The following is a 22,599-nucleotide window of genomic DNA, read 5'->3' as shown; positions in this document are numbered from 1 at the left end:
CAGCGGCGAACAGGCGACCCAGGCGCTCAAGGCTGCGGTCCAGCCTTTGGAAGACAGGGCTCGGCACGCAGCCCAGCTCCAACCTCTAGGTACGGCTGCCGGACAATGTAGCCATAGCCATCAAGACAGTCGGCAGAAAGCAAATGGCAGCTCCTGCGGAGTGGATTTTCGGCACAGAAACCGCAGCCCAGCCAACGATCCCAATCCACAAACAGAGTATATCTTTTTTTAATATTTATTTTTTAGTTGTAGTTGGACACAATACCTTTATTTTTTTATTTTTATGTGGTGCTGAGGATTGAACCCAGGGCCTCACACTTGATAGGTAAGCGCTCACCCCTGAGCCGCACAACCTGAGCCTGGTATGTCTTCTTATAAAACACTAACCTATCAGATCAAATTTGACCTCATTTAACTTTAATAACTTGTTTAAAGGCCCCATTTTGGAAAACACTCATATTGGAGGTTAGGGTTTCAAAATATATGTATTTTTCGGGGGACACAAACATTTAGTCCATAATAGTACTTAACATTACTGATCTGTATGCTTAAAAATGGTTGTGGAAAAAAATAAAAGGAAGGCAACACAAGAGCCAGAGTTTCCTTGAAGAAATGACTAATTCTAGGGCTAGGGCAGAGAAAACTCAAAATGAGCTTGGAGTCTCTTAAAGTCTTTTAGTATTAGAAAATAAGAAAGTTTTTTTTTAATTGAAGGCATATCAGGACACATAACTAACCCCCCAAAAATTCCCAATAGAACAATTTGAATCACAAAATAATAATTCATATTGAATTATAACTCAAAGAAAAAAAGACTGTGAATCCATATTGATTTAATAAATGAGGAAGAAGTAATAAATTTTTCTTACCAAAGATCTCAAATAATATATGTAGATACTATCCCTTCAGTATGTAGAATATTATTCCCCTCCTTTTCAGTGTGGCCAAGACTTAAATACCTGCTTCCACAGAGCAAAACAGGTAGAGGCAAAGAGTGACTCTACTGAGGAGAAACCTGGTAAATAGTACCCGAACCACATGAACATCTGAACCACCAATGATGAATCTTGGTGATATCATATACCCCCAAATATGACACAATGAGGATACCTAGTTATTAGGTATTTTCCCCAAAACCAATAACCCCAGTGAAATATCAAGAAAAAAATGAAATAACTCTAAATTGAGGAGGATTCTATTAAATACATGCCCATTACTTATCAACTATATCAAGATAATGAGAAATGAGAAAACACTGATAAACTGTCATAGAACAGTGAAGAATGAGTAACAAGATAAATAAATGCAATATGGTATCCTGGATTGGATCCTATAACAGAAAAAGGACATTAGTGGAAAACTGGTGACATTCAAATGAGGTCTGGAATTTAGGTATAATAATGTAACAATGTTAATTTTTTACTTTTGACAGTGCAGTGATTATTTAAGATGTTAACATCAAGAAATATGGCATAAAGAGTATAAAGGAATGCTCTGTAATATATTTGAAACATTTCTGTAAGTCTTAAATTATCCCCAAATAGAAATTTTATTTCAAAAAGGAAAAAGGCATAATGCAGGCTAGCTATAAATATCATATTTAAAGCCAAGAATAGAATAAAATTTATTAGAATGCAAAAAATAAGAAAATGTGGGCCATGGTCCAGAGAATAATTAATAAATAGAAGATAAATGAACATGACATAGATGTTGCAATTAGCAAACAATAAATTTACTAAATGTATCAATATGTTCAAAGACTTAGAGGAAAACAGTCATAATGAATAAAAAGCTGAAGAATCTCATCATAGAAATAGAAGCTATAAAAAGAATCCAGTGAATCCTCTAGAATAATATTCATAATTTTAAAAAAAAACAAGCAAATGGTACTTATAGCAGACTGCAGAGGGAAGAAAAAAGGTCAGTGAACATGAAGACAGATTACTATAAATTACCTAATATTAAGAATAGAGGGAAAATGAGGTAAAAGATAAACAGAACTTTAGTAACCTATAGGATAATACCAAGTAATATAACATATATACAATTGAACTCCAAGAAATAAACAGGAGCTATAATGGAGTTAGAAACGAATTTGAAAAATTAATGGTCTAATGCTTCCCAAATTTGGTGTATAACTTAAATATAAGAAACTCAATGAATCCCAATAAACATAAAGAAAGTAACACAGATCACATAAAACTGATTTTAAAAATATAAAAATATTAAAAGCAGCTAATAAAAAGAACACATTAATAATTATCACATAAATGATACCTGAATTTTCATCAGAAACCAAGAGGGAGAAAGATAATGGAATAAATACCATCTTAAAATGGTAAGCCATCAGGGCTGGGGTTGTAGCTCCGTGGTAGAGCATCTGTCTCACATGCATGAGGCTCAGCACCACATAAAAATAAATAAAATAAAAATACTGTGTCCATCTACAACTAAAAAAAAAAGTTTTAAAATATTTTTAAAAAATGGTAAGCCATCCAGAATTCTACATACAGCAAAAATATCCAGTAAAAATGAAGAGGAAATAAAGCCATTTTCAGACCAAAGAAAACAGAATTTGTCATGAGCAGCCCCACACTATAAGAAATGTTAAAGGAAGTTCTTTGAAAAGAAATTCACTAAAGGAAAACTTATATCTACAGAAAAGACAGAAGACAAGAAATGGGAAGTATGTAGGTACATATAAAATATTTTATTGTTTTCTCTCACTTTCTTTAAAAGAAAAAAGAAATTAAATCAGGTAAGACAAATTATAAGCAAATAGCTTAAAATGATAATTGTAAAGCCAGTAATATCAGTACGATCAAGCATTGTTTAACCACAGGAATATAATTTTAGGAAAAGTGCCATTAAGCAATTATCATTGTATGAACATCATCATCGGATCACTGTCATATATGCAGGTGCTGAAATGTTACTATGCAGTGTTATGATTGTAATTGTATTCACCTAAATGGACTAGCACACCAAATAAACAGCAGAAATTAAAAGACTTGAAGAAAAATCAAGAACCAATTCTGTCTATAAGAAACGCACTTCATCTCAGATAGGTTTAAAGAAAAAGATACACAAAGAAAAACATCAAACAGTAAGCAAAAGAAAACTGTAGTTGTATATTAGTTTTTTATCATAGCTGTAGTGAATTACCTATCACAAACTTATTAGCTTAAAATGAAATATATTTTTTCTTAAAGTTCTGGGATCAGACACCTCAAGTCAAGGTGCTGGCAGGACTGCTTTCCTTCTGGAGGTGTCAGAAAAGAATCCATTTTCTTAATTCTTCCAGCTCATGATGTTTGCTTGCATTCCTTAATTTGTGGCTTATTCCACCACCTTCAAAGTGTATCCTATCAGAGAGTGCTAAGAGTATTTGCCTACCATGTGCAAGGCCCTGGGTTCATTCTCCAGTAGCACAATAAACAAAAGTCATCCTCAGCTTCCACTATCATATTCCCTTTTTCTGACTTTGACTCCACTGTGTCCTTCATATAAAGTCCCCATAACTACACTAGACCCATCTGGATAATCCAGCATAATCTCTCTGTCTCAAGATTTTTAATCATCTATGCAAAGTTTCTTTTGCCATATAAGATATCATGTACACAGGTATTAGAGATTAGTACATGCACATCTTTGCGATGGGGCACTATTAAGCCTATCATAAGTAGTAATATTAACATAAAACAAAATAGACAGATATATTTCATAATATATGAGTCACTGCATCAAGCACACCTAACTACAAATGAGCATGCCAAAATTGGAACTTGAAAATGTATGAAGCAAAAACTAACTGAATTAAGGAGAATGAAATAAGTCCATAATCATATTTGGAGATTTATTAGTTACTTTTTCTCAGTAACTGATAATTATTAAACACAAAAATCAGTAATAATATAAAATATCTCAACAACACTATCAGCAACCTTGACCGCTTTTTAATTAAAATGTCACCAATGACATCTAACAACTAAGAAAATATGCAAAAAAAAAAAAAAATCCACAAAGATCAGAATTTCCCACCCAGTCCTGGAATCATGTGGACACACCTTTCAGATTGACTCACTACACACCCCCTATAATTGGGGCCCACACATGTCCCCCAAAATCCTCACACCTATGTCAACCCAGTGTATTGTGTAGACCACCCAGTCCACATGTGGAAGTCTTTCCCAAGTGAATGTAATCTGTAGAGACTGGATAAGGTAACTGTTTTTTCAAACACATAGGTGCCAGCACAAGGCTGCAAAAATAGGAAAAGCATTTTTTAAATTTTTTTGTGGTGCTGGGGATTGAACTCATGGCCTCACACATGTTCAGCAAGTGCTCTGCCACTGAGCTACTACCCCAGCCGGGAAAAAGCAATTTTTTAAATGATATCACCAAAATAAATTTTCAGTTACTAACCCCAAAGAAAGGGAGACTTATGAAATCCCTGTCAAAGATTTCAAAATATGTGTTTTAAAGGAAACCCAGTGAGCTAAAGATAAGACAGATGGATAACTCAATAGTATCAGGGAAATAATATATGAACAAAATGAGAAGTTAAACAAAAAAAGGCAGAAGTCATTAAAAGAACAAAACAAATTCTGGAGCTGAAGAGTATACAAGAAGTTAATGAAAAAGTGAATTTATTATGGTTTGGATCTGGAATGTCCCCCAACTTTACATGCTGCAAATGTGAGCCCAATGCCTCGAGAGTCAGACGTGAAGATTTTAAAGAAATGACTGGTTCATGAGGCTCTGAATGAACAACTGGGAAGTGGAACCTAGTTAGATGGACTAGGTCACTAGGGCTGTGTCCTGGAAGGGTCTATGTTCTCCCTGGCCCCTTCCCTCTACCCTACCTTCTTTCACTTTCCCAGCTGCTATGAGCTGAGCAGCTAGCCTCCTCTAGGACCTTCTCCCATAATTTTTCTGCCTTAAGAGTCACCAACCATGGCCTGAATCTCTGAAATTGTAAGCCAAAATAAATCCTTCCTCCTCTAAATTGTTAATCTCAGGTATTTTAGTTACAGAAATGAAAAGCTGACTAACACAACCTTCAACAGCATATTTAATCAAGCAAAAGAAAGAATCAACAAACTTGAAGACAGGTATTTAAAATTTTCCAGTCAGAGAGGAAAAAAAGAATGAAAAAGAGTGAAGACAGTCTGAGATTTGGGAGACATAGGAAATAAGCAAACCAATAAAGAATTTATTGAAATCCCACAGGAAAAGAAATAAAGATTCAGAAAGTTTATTTTTTTAAAAATGATCAAAAACTACTCAAATCAAGGGAAAGATATAGACAACCAGGTTCAATAAGTCTGAAAGATCCCAAATAGGTTGAATACAAAAATTTCTACACTTAGATACATTATTATTAAGTGGATAAAAGACAGAATTTTGAAAGCCCTGAGAGAAAGGTGGCTCATTACATATAGGACTGGGATTTCTAAGAAGAAACTTTACAGGCCAGGAGAATGAGATGATGTACTCAAAATTACTAGAAGAGAAAACTATCAACCAAGAATACTACACCTAAAAATATATATATATATATATATATATATATATATATATATTTCTTAAATGGAGAAGAAGCAGGCTTGTTGGATTAACCTGTAATCCCAGTGATTTGGGAGGCTGAGGTAGAAGGATCACAAATTTGAGGACAGCCTCAGAAGTTTAGCAAAACCCTAAGCAACTTAGTGAGACCCCCCCCATCTCAAAATTTTTAAAAAATAAATAAATAGAGCTAGGAATGCAGTTTATTCATTAAGTACACCTGGGTTCAAACCCCCAAAACCGAAAAACTAAAATAAAGATAAGATTAATTTTTTCTGTACCAACAAAAATTGACAGAGTTCAATCATTATCAGACCACCCATACTGGAAATGCTTAAGAGTGTTCTTCAAAACTTGAAACAAGACATGCTAAACAGCAACATAAAAACATATGAAAGCATAAATCTCACTGACATAGATATAAATATCATGTAACACTTTAATGGTGGAGCATAAATTAATATTAGTCATAACATAAATAATAAAACTTGTTAATCAATAGTACTATAAAAAGAAGTAATCTCTGACTTCAAGAATACAAACTTTAACAAGATGCTGTGGCACACGCCTGTAATCCCAGAAGCTCAGGCGGCTAAGGCAAGAGGATCTCTAGTTCAAAGCCAGTCTCAGCAAAAATCGAGGCACTAAGCAACTCAGTAAGACCCTGTCTCTAAATAAAATACAAAATAAGGCTGGAGATGTGGCTCAGTGGTCCAGTGCCCCGGAGTTCAATCCCCACACACACAGAAAAAAAAAAAAAAAAAGAATATAAACTTCAAATGAGATGAAATAACAGTGTAGAGATTTTGTACAAAATTAAGTTGTTCTCAGTTTAAAATTACAAGGTTATATTACAAGGTCTTTTATTCAAGCCTCCAAATAACTACAAAGAAAATTAAATAATAAATAAAACAAAAGATAAAGAAAAAAGAATAAAAGCAAATCACTTCAGAAATCATCAAATAACAAAGGAAGACAACAAAAGAGGAAGACAGGAACAATACAATTGCAAAACAACAAATGACAAAACAGCAGTGATAAAGCTTTGCTATTAAATATAAATGAATTAAATTCCCCAATCAAAAAGCAGATACTGGCCAGGTGGGTGGAGCACGCCTGTAATCCCAGCAGCTCAGGAAGCTGAGACAGGAGGATTGCAAATTCAAAGCCAGGTTCAGCAAAAAAGCAAGGCACTAAGCAACTCAATGAGACCTTGTCTCTAAATAAAATACAAAATGGGGCTAGGGATCTGGCTCAGTGTCCTAGTACCCCTGAATTCAATCCCCAATACCCACCCCCACAAAAAAGCACATAATGGCTGAATGGGTGAAAAAAAAATGGGTAAAAAAAAATCAAGACCCAGCAATATGTTTTCTGAAAAAAAAAAAAAAAAATTCACTTAAGGACACACATAAGCTGAAAGTAAAGAGATGGGAAAAAATATTTCATGCAAAAAGTAACCTCATAGAGCATGAGTAGCTATACTTACATCAGACAAAACAGACTTCATGGTCAAAAACTGTCTCCAGAAGTAAAAATAATTTTCTTATGATAAAAGAGTCAATTCAACAGATAATTGTACACTTAAAAATATATTTTCTCCCAACAAAAGAGCACCTAAATATAGAAAACAAATATTAATATATCTGAAGAGAGAAATTGATGATAATACAATAACACTATGATACTTCACTATCCCACTTTCAATAGTGAATAGAACATTAAGACAGAAAATAAAGCAACAGCCAACTTGGACAACAAAATGAATCAAATAAACTTAACATGTGTACAGAAGTTTCCACCCAACAGCACCAGAATACTATACCAGTACACGTGGAACACTCTCCAGAGTAGATCATATATTAAAAACCAGATCTTATCAAACTTAAGGCCAAAATCTTTCCAAGAATCTTTTAGAAACACACTCATAACATAATTTGCTTAATTTCATTCACCAGTACATGTGCTTTCCCTTCTCACCTCCCTCCCGCTAGACTCCTTCCCTTACTCTACTGGTCTGCCTTCTATTTTCATGAGATTTCATCTCCTTTTTTCTTCCTTTTTTCTCTGTAGCTTTCATACCAGAGAAAATATGTAACCCTTTCGCATTCTGGCTTATTTTGCTTAACATAATGCTCTCAAATTCTATCCATTTCCTGCAAATAATAAATTTCATTCTATATAACTAAGTAAAACTCCATTATATGTATATACAACATTTTCTTTATCCATTCATCTGTTAATAAACCTAATTGTTGATGGACGAATGAATAAAGGAAATTTCTCTCTCTCTCTCTCTCTCTCTCTCTCTCTCTCTCTCTCTCTCTCACACACACACACACACACACACATGCACACACAATGGAATACTACTCAGCCTTTAAAAAGAAGAGCCTGCCATTTGTAATGGCATCATGGATGAAAGTGTAAGACATTTTGCTAAGTAGAATAATCCAGGAATACAAATACTGCATAAGCTCACTTACTAGGTAGTATTTAAAATAGTCAAATTTAGCTTGGCATGGTGGTGAATGACTGTAATCCCAGATACTTGGGAGGCAGAGGTAAAAGAATTGTGAAATTAAGGACAACTGGGCAACAGAACAAGACTCTGTCTCAAAAATAAAATAGTCCAAATTATACAAGCAGAGAGTAAATGGTGATTGTCAAGGGAAGTGAGAGAAATGGAGAGATGGTCAAAGGACACAAAGTTTCAGTTATACATGATAAATAAATCTGGACATCTAATATACAGCAATATGACTACAGACAACAAGACTCCATTTGTCCTGGAGATTTGCTAAGAGGATACATAAGTGCTTTTACCTCACCACAATTAAAAAAAAAAAGAAAGAAAGAAAAAGAAGACAAAAAAATGTGTAGCGATGGGTATGGAAGCTAAGTGATTATGATTAGTTCACAATGTATACATATTAAAACATCAAGTCCTACACCTTAAATATATACAATTTTTGTCAATTACATCTCAATAAAACTAGGGGAAATTCTCTCTTAAACAACTATTTGGCTTGGACAAAATAAAAATAGAAATAATAATAAAATTTTGTCAGGCATGGTGGCACAGGCTTGTAATCCTAGTAACTCAGGAGGTTGAGGCAGGAGGATCACAAATTCAAGACCAGCCTTAGCAACTTAGCAAGGCCCTGTCTCAAAATAAAAAGGGCTGGGGATGTGGCTCAGTAGTTAGGAGCCCCTGAGTTCAATCCGTAGTACCAAAAATAATAAAAATTTTTTAAATAATCATAAAATTTTTTAAAAGACTGATCAAAACACAAAGGAAGGGCCGAGGTTATGGCTCAGTGGTAGAGCACTTGCTTAGCATGGGTGAAGCACTGGGTTCGATCCTGGGCACCACACTAAAAACAAAAAAAACACAAAGGAAGAGAACACAAATTACCAGTATCAAATATGACGGAGTTGATGGCTCATGTCTGTAATCCCAGCTTCTCAGAAGGCTAAGGCAAGAGGATCACAAGTTATGAAACCAGCCTGGACAAAGTAAAGAGACCCTATCTCAAATTAAAAAATAAAAATTCCTGGGGAATATAGCTTAGTGGCAGAGAATGCCTGGACTCAACCCCCAGTAGCAAAAAAAAAGGAAAGAAAAAACAAAGAGGGGCTGGAGGTGTAGCTAAGTGGTCAAGTGCTGGCCTCGCATAAGTGAAGGCCTTGGTTCAATTCCCAGCACAGAAAGAGAGAGAGAGAGAGAAGAGGGGGGAGAGATAAAAAGGAAGTAAGGAAGCAGAGAAGGAAGGAAGGAAGGGAGGGAGGGAGGGAGGGAGGGAGGGAGGGAAGGGGAGGGGAGAGAGAAAGAGAGAAAGAGTTGAAGAGGGCATGCTGCTATAGATTTTAAAAACATGAAAAGTATGACAAGTAAGCATCCTATATGCCAATACATTTAATATCTTAGACTAAATGTATAAATTCCTTGAAAAACACAATTTAACAAACTAACAAAAACAAATAGAAATTTTTGAAAAGCTTTGTCTACTAAAAAATTGAATTAGTTAATACAACCCTTCCAATATAAAAAAAACTTTATGCTCAGCAGATTGCAATTAATTCTAGCATATTCTATCAAACATTCACCAGTAAATAACATAGCTCCTTCAGAAAATAGAAAATGTACGTACACTCTCCCAATTTGGTTTAGGAAATCATGATCCTGTTGCCAAACTAGACAAATAATTGCAAGAAAATAAAATTATAGATACCAATCTTTATGAATATAAATAGGAAAATCTTAAAATATCAGAAAACTGAACCTATAAACATAAAATCAGTGTCATCATAATAGGATGGCTTATCCCACAAGTGTGTGATGTTGGTTTAACATTCTAAAATTAATCATTATTTACCTTATTAACAGAACTAAGAAGAAAAACTATATAACTATAGATTATGCCAACAGAAGCAGGGGGAAAAAAGCACACACAAAAAAAACCCAACATCCATTCAGATTAAATATACTCCATATAAAGAATAGTAAGAAACTTTATCAACCGTCCAATGGCTTCTATAAAAAACCTACAACTGATAACCTTATTAAGGTGAAATAATGAATGTTATCCCAATAAGACTATGAAAAGGACAAGGATGTCTGAGTTTGTAAACACTATTCAACATTGTACAGAAATTCTAGAGAAGGAAAAATAAATAAAAGATGAAAAGGAAGAAGTAGAGTTTGCTGGAGAAGTCATCTGGCCCACTGTTTTCTTTGTGGAAAGGTTTTTTGTTTGTTTGTTTGTGTGCTTTTTGCTATTGATGTTGTTGTTGTTATATGTGGTCATGGGGATTAAATCCAGGGTCTCAAAACATGGTAGGCCAGTATTCTACCACTGAGCTACTTTCCCAGGCTTTTAAAAACTTTTTGAGACAAGATCTCACTGAGTTGCCCATGTTGGCCCTCCAACTTGCTATCCTCCTGCCTCAGCCTCCAGTGTAGCTGGGATTTCAGGTTTGTGCCACCCAACTTGTGGGAAGGTTTTCGATCTAAATTCAGTTTCTTTAGTGGATAGTGGGATATCAATGGCTATCTATTTTTTTCTTGAATGAATTTTGGTACTTAGAGTCTTTTAATGAATTTGTTCATCTAAGTCAGGGGTCAGCAAACTTTTTCTGTAAAAGATCACAGAGTAAATACTCCAGGCATTTCCAACAATTTGATCCTCCACAACTACTCAACTCTGTACTTAGTAGTACAAAATCATCAACAGATAAAATAGAAATAAATATATTCAAGTTCCAATAAAAAGAGGATAGGTAAATAAGTGCTCTTACCACTTTATTCACAAATAGGTGGCAAGCCACATTTGGCCTACAGTTCATACTTTCTTTACAGACCACTGATATAAATTTTCATATTTATTGACATAAAATTATTTATAATATTGCTTTGTTATTCTTTTCTAATTTTTTCAAATTATTTAAGTTTACAATAGAATTATATGTCAGTGCCTTCCTTCTCTAATTTACTAATATTATTTTGATTGACAAATAATAATTGTATATATTTATGGGGTATAAAGTGATGTTTTGATATCTGTATACAATGTGACAAGCCAACATGTCCATATCCTCATATACCTATTTTTTTATGGTCAAACACTTTAAATTTTTGCTCCCTTCTTTTGAAGTATATAATACACTATTATTGACTATATATTCACCCTGCTGTGCAAAGATTTCAAGACCCATTCCTCCTATCTATCTGAAACTTTGCACCCTTTGATCAACAACTATCCATTCCGTTCCTCCTCACCTGTTATAGTTTGGATATGAAGTGTCCCCCCAAGAGTTCATGGATTGGAAACAAATCCAATGTAGTAATGTTCAGAGGTAAAATGATTAGACTACAGGGCTATAACTTCATCAGTGGATCAACCCATTTGATGAATAAATAATTTGAATGAATAATTGGGTGATAACTGCAGGCAGCTGGTGTGTGACTGGAAGAAGTCGGTAACTGGGTACATGCCCTTGGAAATTCTATTTCATCCCTGCTCCTCACACTCTTCCCACTCTCACCCCACCTAGCTGCCATGAACTGAACAGCTTTCCTCTGCCGCATCTTTCTGCCGTGACATTCTGCCATCATCTCTAGCCTACAGCAATGTAGTAAGCTGATCATGGACTGAACCTCTGAAACCATGAACCCAAAATAAACTTTTCTTGCTTTAAGTTATTCATGTCAGGTATTTTGATCACAGAGGGAAAAAAACTAACACACCAACTCCCGGAATATGGTTAAACATTGTTTTGCTCTCCACTTCCGTGAGTTCAATTTCATTAGATTACACAGCTAAGTGAAATCGAGGAAAATTTGTCTTTCTGGGTCTGGCTTGTTTCAGCTCACATAATGTCTCCAGATTCACCAATGCTATCACAAGTGCTAGGATTTATCCCCCTTTTAATCCTGAGCAGTATTTCACTGTATATATATATGCCACATTTTCTATATCCATCCATCTGCTAATGGAACTTAGGTTGTTCTATATCATGGTTATTGTGAATAATACTGCAATGAACATGGGAGCACAGGTGTCCCTTTGATATAGTGATTTCAGCAGTTTGGTTATATATAACCTATAAGTGGAATTACTGGATTGGATTGTAGTATCGTTTTTAGTTTTGTGAGGAAACTCCATACTGTTTTCTGGGCCTAGCATATGTAAGGCCTTGGGGTCAATCCCCAGCAACACACACACACACACACACAGGTAGATGCATACAGTTCTCCATAACAGCGATAGTAATTTACATCCCCTCTAACAACATAGGAATTCCCTTTTCTCTGCAACCACTCCAACATTTGTTATCTTTCATCTTATTGTTAAAAATTATTCTAACCAGTGTATAGTGATATTTTGTGGTTTGAATGTGATATGTCCCGCCAAATCACCTGTGCAAGAATATTCTGAGGTGCAATAATTGGATTATGAGAGCTGTAATACAATTAGTCCAACCTAGTTTAAATGGACTAACTGGGTGGTGGCTGTGGACTAATGGGGCATAATCAGAGTGGATGAATCCCTGGGGGCATGATCTGGAAGGGTTCACCTTTCCTTGACCCTCTGCTTCTTGGCTACCATAAGAAGAGCAACACTGTAATCCCAGTGGTTTGGGAGGCTGAGACAGGAGGATTGAGAGTTCAAAGCCAGCCTCAGCAAAAAACAAGGCACTAAGCAACTCAGTGAGACCCTGTTTCTAAATAAAATACAAAATAGGGATGGGGATTTGGTTTAGTAGTCAAGTGCCTCTGAGTTCTATCCCCAGTTCCAAAAAAAGTAGAGCAGTACTCCTCTGCCACACCATTCTGCCATGATGTTCTACCTCATCTTGGGCCTAGAGCAACAGAGTTGGCAATCATGGACTGAATCTCTGAAACTGTGAGCCAAATAAACTTTCCTCTCTTAAGTTGTTCTGGTAAGGACTTTTGATCACAGCAATGAAAAGCTAACAGAGCTCATTTTGGTTTTAATTGGCATTTCCTTAAAGATATAGTAATGCTGGGCATTTTTCATAGCTCTTCTGGCCATTTGTATCTTTTGGGAAATATTTTTTCAGATTCTTCATCCATTTTTCAATTGAGTAATTTGTTTTCTTGTTATTATTTGAGTTCCTTATACATTTGAATGTCAGCCCTTTATCAGATGTATCATTTGCAAGTATCTTTTCTCCTTTTTTTATGTTGGAAAAAAAAAGTATATTTAGACTTAGACAGCTGGACTCCGTTTAGATGATCCCAATTTTGTTGGCAACATCCAAAGCACCATAATCAGGAGCCAGTCAAACATATGCCTTTTTCTCTCCATCAGGCCTGATCAGAGTGTTAACCTTGGCCACATCAATGTCATAGAGCTTCTTTATAGTTTGTTTGATCTGGTGTTTGTTGGCCTTGACATCCACAATAAACACAAGTGTGTTGTTGTCTTCAATCTTCTTCATGGTTGACTCAGTGATCAGAGGGAATTTGATGATGACATAGTAGTCAAGCTTGTTTGTCCTGGGGGTGCTCTTCCCAGGATATTTGGGCTGTAAAAGAAAAGTGACCACAACACTCGGAGCAACCAAAAGATCTTTACTGCAGCAGTGCAACAGAGGAGAAAAGAAAGAAGGAAAGAAGGAGAGAGAGAGAGAGAGAGGAAAGAGAAGAGGAGAGATGAAGAGGGAGAGAGCAAGAGCAAGAGACAGAGAGAGAGCGCAAGAAAGACAAAGAGAGCAAGAGAGAGAGACAGCAAGAGAGAGGGGGGCCTGGCAGGAGGGAGTTTTTATAGCCCAAATCTAATGGGGCCTCTGGGTCTGCAAGCTGCCTTGTTGGCCCAAGGAGGGGTTAAGTGTTCAGCCTTGAGCGGGGTTGAATGTTCAGACTTGAGGCAAACAGGTGATGAAGGACCAGATAGAGGGGGATTTGAGTGTGTGGGCTATCTTGCAGCCAACATCTGTTCAGCCTGCCCTGCAGACAACACAGTTCAGCCTGCTCTGCACCCAACAGGCTGCCTCTGGAGCCGCAATGTCTTGGGTCCCCGGAAGGTAGGTGATGTGCAGATCATCTTTTTATGACTGTGGACATGCTTCGACACTGCCTTCTTGGCCTTCAAAGCTTTTGCTTTGGCTTCAGCTTTGGGAAGGGCAGGAGCTTCCTTCTTAGCTTTCGGCGTCATCTTGGTGAAAAGGCTCTCCTTCTTCTAAGGTTGTCTTTTCACTTCGAAGTTTCTTAGGCTGCACAAAGGTTTTCAGTTCAATGTAATCCCATCAGTCTGTTCGATTTCATTATCTGTGCTTTCAAGGTCATATACAAAATATCATTGCCAAACCAATATCATGGAGCTTTCCTGTTTTTTCTCTATTAGTTTGATAATTTGGAGTCTTATAACTTTAATTGAGTTGATTTTTATTATAGCCTATGTTATGGTTTGCATGTGAGGTGTCCCCCAAAAGTTCATGTGTGAGACAATGCAAGAAGGTTCAGAGGAGAAATGATTGGTCTATAAGAGTGTTAATCCAATCAGTGAATCAATCCCCTCATAGGGATTAACTGAGTGACAACTGAAGTGGTAGGGTGTGACTGGAGGAGGTGGGAATTGGGGCATGGCTTTAGGGTATATATTTGTATATGGCAAGTGGGGACTGACTCCCTGCTTCCTGACCACCATGTAAGCTGCTTCCCTCTGCCACACTCTTCTACCATAATATTCAACCTCATCTCGAGCCCTGAGGAATGAAGCCAGCCTTCTACCTACTAAGACCTCTGAAACCATGAGCCCTATATAAATTTTTCCTCCTCTCCAATCGAGTCTTTAAGTCACGGCGGTGAAAAAGCTGACTAAAAACAGCATAATACTAAGATTTAATCTTATTCTTCTCCAAGTGGATTTCTAGTTTTCCCAATACAATTTATGGAAGACTCCTTCACTCATTTTGTGTCCTATTTAGCACTTTTGTCAAAAATTGATTGACCATAAATGCATGGGTATATTTTGGAATTTTTCTATCCTATCCCATTTTTTGATGTTTCTGTTTTTATACTAATACCATGCTGGTTTTGGTTTATTTTTTATTCTGTTTTTGGTTTTAATCCAGTTCTGAGGAATGATCCCAGGACCTTCTGCATGCTGGCAAGCACTCTAATACAGAGCTATACCAACAATCTTTTATTATTTTTTATTGTGAGATAGAGTCCAATTTGCCCAGGCTGACCTCAAACTTGTGATCCTCCTGCCTCAGCCTCCTGAGTAGCTGAGTTTATAGGCAGGCACCACCCTTCGGTACCACATTGTTTTGATTCCAACCATTTTACGTTTTGAAATCAGGGAATATGAGACCTCCAGGTTTGTTTATGGTAATTGTTCTTTGCTTGTTTCGTTTTGTTATTTTGGGGGTTTTATCATTTTCGGTTTGGGGAATTCCATATACGAATCCTAAGGATTTTTTCCATTTCCATGAAAAATGACACTGAAATTTCAACAAGGATTGGATGAATCTGTAGACCAATTCTGGAAGTGTAAACACTTTTACAATATTAATTCTCCCAATCCATAAAAATAAAATTATCTTTTCACTTTTCACTTTTTTTGTATTTTCTTTTATCAATGTTTTACAGTTTTCAGGATACAAGTCTTTTACCTCCTTGATTAAATTTACACCTAAGTATTTAATTTTTTAGTTGCTATTGTAAGTGGAATTGTTTTCTTGATTTCATTTTCAGGTAGTTCATTATGAGTACATAAAAACGTTGATGATTCTTGTATGATGATTTTGTATCCTGTAACTTACTGACTTTATCAATTCTAACAGATTTCTTGATAGTGTCTTAAAGGTTTTTATATATAAGATCATGTCTTCTGTAAATGAGACTACTTCAATTCTTTTTAGTACTTTTGTTTGTTCTACTTAGTTGTACATGACAGCAGAATGCACTTCAATTCATCATACACAAATGGAGCACAACATTTCACTTCTCTGGTTGTACACGATGTAGATGCACCATTCGTGCAATCATACGTGTACCTAGGGTAATGATGTCCATCTCATTCCATCATCTTTTCTACCCTCAAGACCCCTCCTCGTCCTCCCCTTTGCCCAATCCAAAGTTCCTCCATTCTTCCCATACCAGTCCCCATCATAGATCAGCATCCACTAATCAGAGAAAACATTTGGCCTTTAATTTTTGTGGACCAGCTTACTTCTCTTAGCACGATATTCTCCAACTCCATCCATTTACTTGCAAATGCCATAATTTTATTCTTTTTTAACGCTGAGTAGTAATATTCCATTGTGTATATATGTACCACAGTGTCTATTCATCTATTGATGGGCATCTAGGTTGGTTCCACAGTTTAGCTATTCTGAATTCAGCTGCTATAAACATTGATATGGCTGTGTCATTATAGTAGGCTGATTTTATCATGACAAGGTGTTGAATTTTGTCAAATGCTTTTTCTGCATCTATTGAGATAATGATCATATTATGACCATGTTTATTGATTTGCATGTGTTTGACCATTCAGAGATAAATCCCACTTGATCATGCTGAATGATTTTTTTAATTCAGTTTATTAATATTATATTGAAGATTTTGTACCATCAGGGATATTGGCCAGTGATTTTCTTTTCTTGTAGTATTATCTGGCTTTGGTATCAGGGTAATGCTAACCTTGTAAAATAAGCATGGAAGTATTGCCTCTACTTCAATTTTTTTAGGAGTCTGATAATTGGTATTAGTCCTTGAAATGTTTAATAAAATTCAACAGTGAAGTCATCCACTCCTGGCCATTTCTTTGACTGGAGATTTTTTAGTACTAATTCAATCTCCTTACTCATTATTGGTCTGTTCTATTTTCTATTTCTTCATGATCCATTATTAATAGGTTGTATGTGTCTAGGAATTTATTTCTTCTAAGTTATCCAAATAATTGTTAGGCACATAATTGTTCACAGTAATTCACAGGAGTTTTCATTCTCCTCTTCCCTCTCCCCTTCCCCTCCCCTTCCCTCCTTCTCCTCCTTTTTTGAGAGTCATGCTAAGTTGCCCAGGCTGGGCTGGAACTTTTGGTCCTCTTGCCTTGGCCCCCCAAACAGTGCCACCACATCCAGATTCATAGTAGTTTTTTATGATCTTTTTTATTTTAGTAATATCAATTTTAATGTCTCCTCTTACAAGATTACATACAAAATAAAACTGTAAGGCTTATTAGAAGAAAACACAGATAAAACTCAAATACCCATTTAAAGTATGGATAAACAAGAGTGAGAAATATGCATACAATATACTACAACCCAACCAAAAAGAAAAAAAATTGCTACTGATACATGCAAAAACAGAATCTGGGGGCTGGAGATTTAGCTCAGTTTATGCTTGCCTTGCATGCACAAGGCCCTGGGTTCAATCCCCAGCACCACAAAAGGAGAAAAAAAAAAAACAGAATCTGTAAATATTGTTGAGTGAAAGAAATCAAACGGACACTAAAGGAACATATTATGTGATTCAATTTACATGACATTCTAAACTAGGAAAACTATGATGAAAATATTAGAACAATACAGGGCCAGGAAAAATTAGTGGAAAGGAATATGTGAAAATTGGAGGGGGTGAAAATCTTGATGGTAACAGAATGGTAATAGGTATGATGCATTTGACAAAATTCACTGAGTTGTGTAAATAAAAGTTGTACTCTTCATGATTTATAAATTTTTCCTCAATATTACACAACATATAAAAACATCACATACTTCAGCATGTATATATTTATATTTTTGTCAGTTAAAAATAACTTTAATTTACTGGTTAAAAAAAAATCTGAAATGTTAATCTATCCCCTTAGGATATCACTGTGTAGCATGTGATCTTCTCTGCTGCTAAAAGTGTAAATGGGTTTTAACACCACTCAAACCACATCAATTTTCCCATAGGCTTAGGTATACATTAACTACTGCAGCAGTTATACCCTTTCCATTACAGATGTCCAGACTGAATAGAAATTTTAATTTCCATCTTCTCTCTTTCCCTTGGTCTTTTCATATTGTTCTGTCTATACAGAACAGAATGTTAAAGAAAAAGCAGAGTGGCAATCTGCATATAGGCTGAATTGATTAAAGACAACTACTTGATTATACTACTGTTTCTTGAGTGTGTTCTCTCCCTGACTAGGTGGAAAACACCTGTTTTTATTACTGTTGTTATTGATCATGTTACTTTTATAAACTTACATAATTTTACTGATAATGAAATTACAGAAACTGAATGTTATTAAATTATTTATATTTTAATTTTTAAAAATATATTTTACCCCAACAAGAAAAAAAATAGAACTTTAAATAAACACTGAACACTACTTAATAGGCATGCTTTACATAGTGCTATGATTTATCAGTTATAAAACTACTTCCTGTGCTTTCTTTTGTGTGAACAAATGTACACAGCAATTATGTTAAGTATACTGGGAATCTGGGTCAATCTCAGAAATATACATAGATTTCCTAACTCTGCTGAGAGGAATTAGAGCAATGGCATATAAGTAACAATAAATACCAACTGTAATCAGGTCTTGATTTCTCTGTTAAAGAACCCCTTAAGAAATGAAGGATTCTAGGGTAAGAAAAGTACGAAAGTTTTTGTTGTTGCTGTTATTTTTTATTCTACATATTTGTAATATATTTTGATTACAGACACATAGAGAAGTGACTACTATAATCAGGGAAATTAACATATCCATCATCTCATATAATAACCTATCCACTTTTTTTCCCATCTCTTATTCTTCTTTTCCTCTTTCCCTCTCACCCTCTCCCTTTCTTGAGAATACCTAAAATCTACTTTCTAGGTAAATTTCCAGTATACAATATGATATCACTAACTACTGTCTTCATATTATGTATCAAAAACTATATTTATTCATCCTATATAACTGCAAACTTGTACCCCTTGACCTACATTTTCTCATTTCCTCTACCCCCATCCCTGGTAACCACCTTTCTGATCTTTGTATGTAATTTTTTTAGATTGATTTATAAGATTTCATATACAAGAGAAATCATGCAATAGTTTTCTTTTTGTATGTCTTATTTCACCTAGCATAATGTCCTTTGCCAATGTTGAAAAGTATAAGATAAAAGTATAAGATTTGCCAATGTTGAAAAGTATAAGATAAACATGGAATATCTTATATGCCTGAATAGTATAGAATTAATCAAAAAATAATATGAACATATCAAAAGAATAAGAGAATCACCATAAAGAGACTCCCATTGGCTATTCAACAGTGGCCCATATCCTCCAAAAGCAATGTCTCTGCCTCATCAGGGGGCTGCCTGTTCCTGTGACAGGAACCATACCCTCTCCTCAGAGGTCTGAATTTCTGAACTTGTGGTTGGGGAGGGGAACATTTCCTTTAAGTTTTTAAGTTATTTCCTTTATTGCTACTTCTGTATAACATAGTCCTTTTATCATTTTTTAGTAATTGATCATATCTACTAGAAAATAATTCTTTAAATTTTTCCTGTTAAAAAAAAAGTTATTATGCCTGATATCCCAGTTGCTGCTGAGGCTGAGTCAAAAGGATCACAAGTTCAAGGGTAATCTAGGCAATTCAGGGAGAGCCTCTCTCAAAATAAAAAATAAAAAGGGCAGGGGATGTAGCTCATGGTAAAGCACCCCTGGGTTTAATCACCAGTATTGGCCATGGGAGGAGTAAACAAAAGACAAATTCAAACTGAGAGACATTATACAAAATAAGTGGACCTTCAAATTTTCAAGGTCAAATAAGATAACCAACTAATTGCATTAGGTGCTTCTGGTTTGGCTCCAATGGTTGGGGAATGGAAAGTACTTATAGAGTATTTATTGGGACAGATGATGAAATTCTGAATATGGACTACAAATTTGATAATATTATGTCAAGGTTATAGTGCTTGATTTTGATAATTATATTGCGTTAATGCAAGAGAATGCCATTGCTCTTAGGAAACACACCCTGATGTATTTATTGGAATGAAGAATTTATTCTTAAATTGTTCAAAATGAACCAATGGGGAGGGTAGATTAGTGGGGAAGAGAAAATAAGTAAATGGGGCAACAGGTAAACTATTGAAGAATCAAGGTAGAGCATATACCAGCGTTCTTTGTACTATCTTCCATTTTTTAATAAATGTTAACTTATAGTAAACTGAAAGTTACCAAAACAAAAAAAAAAACCAGTCTTTGAAATATGTTAAATGGGATTATTTTAAAAGGAATCAGTGAAAAATGTTAAATTGAAATCTGGTTCAAGATGGCACATTGAATACATGCATAGCAAGATTGAAACCACCAAATAAATTCCAAAAGATCCCTGAGCAGATCAGAAACTGTAAGCACGAAGGATTTTTTTAAATATTTTTTTTTTAGTTGTTGATAGACCTTTATTTTATTTATTTATATGTGGTGCTGAGAATCAAACCCAGTAACTTACACATGGTAGGCAAGTGCTCTACCACTGAGCCATAACTTCAGCCCAGGAAGGATATTGTTAACAGTGAAACCAGGTCAAAAATCTGGTTTTCTGTGTGAACACAAGGTTCACACAGAAGAACGGTGTCAAGAGGTTAAAGAAGTCATTCCCAGAAAGGCTCCCAGATTAGACTCAACAACTTTTGCCCTTGACCAGAACCTTTCTTCTGAAGTTCAAACACAGAAAGCACCCAGAACATGCACTGAGACCCTACATGCAGTAAGTATTCTAGTTTATTTGCAACTGATTAGGAAGAGAAGCCCACCTCGGTTTACAACCCCAGAGAATTTCTGTAGTTATTATTTGAGTAGTTATTCTACCTACTAAATGCATTTCTGACCTATTCTCCACTTTCAACATGTACACTTCTCACCCACCAACTCAATGCTACTCTAGGCAATGACCAAGAGGCACGCTTTCTGAAGTCAAACTTGAATTCACCAACAAATGAATTTCAATTCTAGAATGAAAGTTTTTGGTTTTTGGGATTTTGAGGGGTTTTTTCTTTGTTTGTTTTTGTTTTTTTCTGTACTGGGGACTTAACCTAGAGGACCTTTTTACATCCCCAGTCCTTTATTTCTTATTTTGAAACAGAGGCTGCTTAGTTCCTACGTTGCTGAGACCGGCCTTTGCCTCCAGAGTCATTGGGATTACTGCATGCACCACTGAACACAGGTGGGGATTTTTGGTTTTTTAATTTTTTTTAGTTGCAGATGGACATGATACCTTTGTTTATTTATTTTTAGGTGATGCTAAGGATTGAACACAGTGCCTTGCATGTGCTAGGCAAGCGCTCTACCACTGAGCTACAATCCCAGCCCAGTTAAAGGTTTTTAAAACAGGAACTTTTGTCTTAGTTCTCTACCCTGAAAACTTATAATAAGGCTAGGGCTAATAGGATGTATCTCAGTGGTAACACACTTGCCTAGCATGCATGAGGCCCTGGGTTCGATCTCCAGCACCACAGGCACACACAGACACACACACACACAATTACATAATAGTTTTGGCACATAGTAATTGCTCAGTGAATGTTTATTGAATGGATTTATAAAAGCAATTCAATAGAAAAACCTTAAATGCCCAACATTTATAGATTAAATAACAACTGATAAAACTAAATATTATGCAGCTATTAAAAAATTTATTTGAACATGTTGGGCCCTGGATTTGATCCCCAACACCAGAAAAAACATGAAGTCTATCTGGAAAATTAATGATACGGAGAAGTATTGGATATACTCATTTTTTTAAGAAAGGAAACAACTACTTCCAAGAAGAAAACATGCAACCTTTTGTTGTGTTTATGTATGATTTTTGTTGTTCTGTTTTCTGATCTCAAATTACTCTTATTATAAGAAGGAAAATCATCTTTTAACTTTTTTCCCTGAGGAAACATCCAATATCCAACCCAGAACTAAATAGATCAATTAATAAACAATTGTGGCATGGGGGGTTTTATTGTCCTGGAGACTGAATCCAGGGGGAGCTGATTAGCAGTTTTTAGTTTTTATTTTGAAATAGAGTTTCACAGAGTTGCCAAGGCTAATGTCAAACTCAATCCTCCTTCCTCAGCCTCTCTAGTCATTGGAATTATAGGCACACCAACATGCCTGGCACTAACAAATGTAGAATAATATACAATCAGTATGGTGGTTCAAGGATTAAGAGCGGGATTCTGGAGATTATGTGCCTAAATTTGAATACTTAATAGCTATGGCACCCAGAACAGGTTATATACTTAGCTATTTTACTCATCTGAAAAATCACATAAGATACTTCCTCATAAGGATGGTGTGAATTAAGTGAACTACTTACTACTTTTTTAACAGCACTTACACAGTTGATGCTGAGCCCAAAGAACAACCTTTGAGACAGTGGTAGGAAGCAGCCCCAGGAACAGGTGGCATCAAGATCCAAATGGAGTCACAATAGCCCAGGAACACTGCACTGCTATCCAGGACTCTAAATATATGGCCACATGGCATACTACCTCAGGCCTCACAGGGCCTTAATTTGCTAG

General features: G+C 35.6%; 1 protein-coding gene across 1 annotated transcript; it reads right to left on the bottom strand.

The window, feature by feature from the left end:
* Positions 1-13,356: 13,356 nt before the first annotated feature.
* Positions 13,357-14,252, bottom strand: LOC114104408 (large ribosomal subunit protein uL23-like). The gene is made up of 2 exons (XM_027950544.2): positions 14,082-14,252; positions 13,357-13,623 (listed from the first exon to the last, which is right to left on the bottom strand). Exons 1-2 carry the CDS (start codon positions 14,250-14,252, stop codon positions 13,378-13,380), a joined length of 417 nt encoding a protein of 138 aa, XP_027806345.1. The 3' UTR covers positions 13,357-13,377.
* Between the last annotated feature and the right edge of the window lie 8,347 nt (positions 14,253-22,599).

This window comes from Marmota flaviventris, chromosome 3 (genome assembly GCF_047511675.1).
Source record: "Marmota flaviventris isolate mMarFla1 chromosome 3, mMarFla1.hap1, whole genome shotgun sequence".
NCBI classification, from domain to species: domain Eukaryota; kingdom Metazoa; phylum Chordata; class Mammalia; order Rodentia; family Sciuridae; genus Marmota; species Marmota flaviventris.
This window is presented reverse-complemented; position numbering and strand designations above follow the sequence as displayed.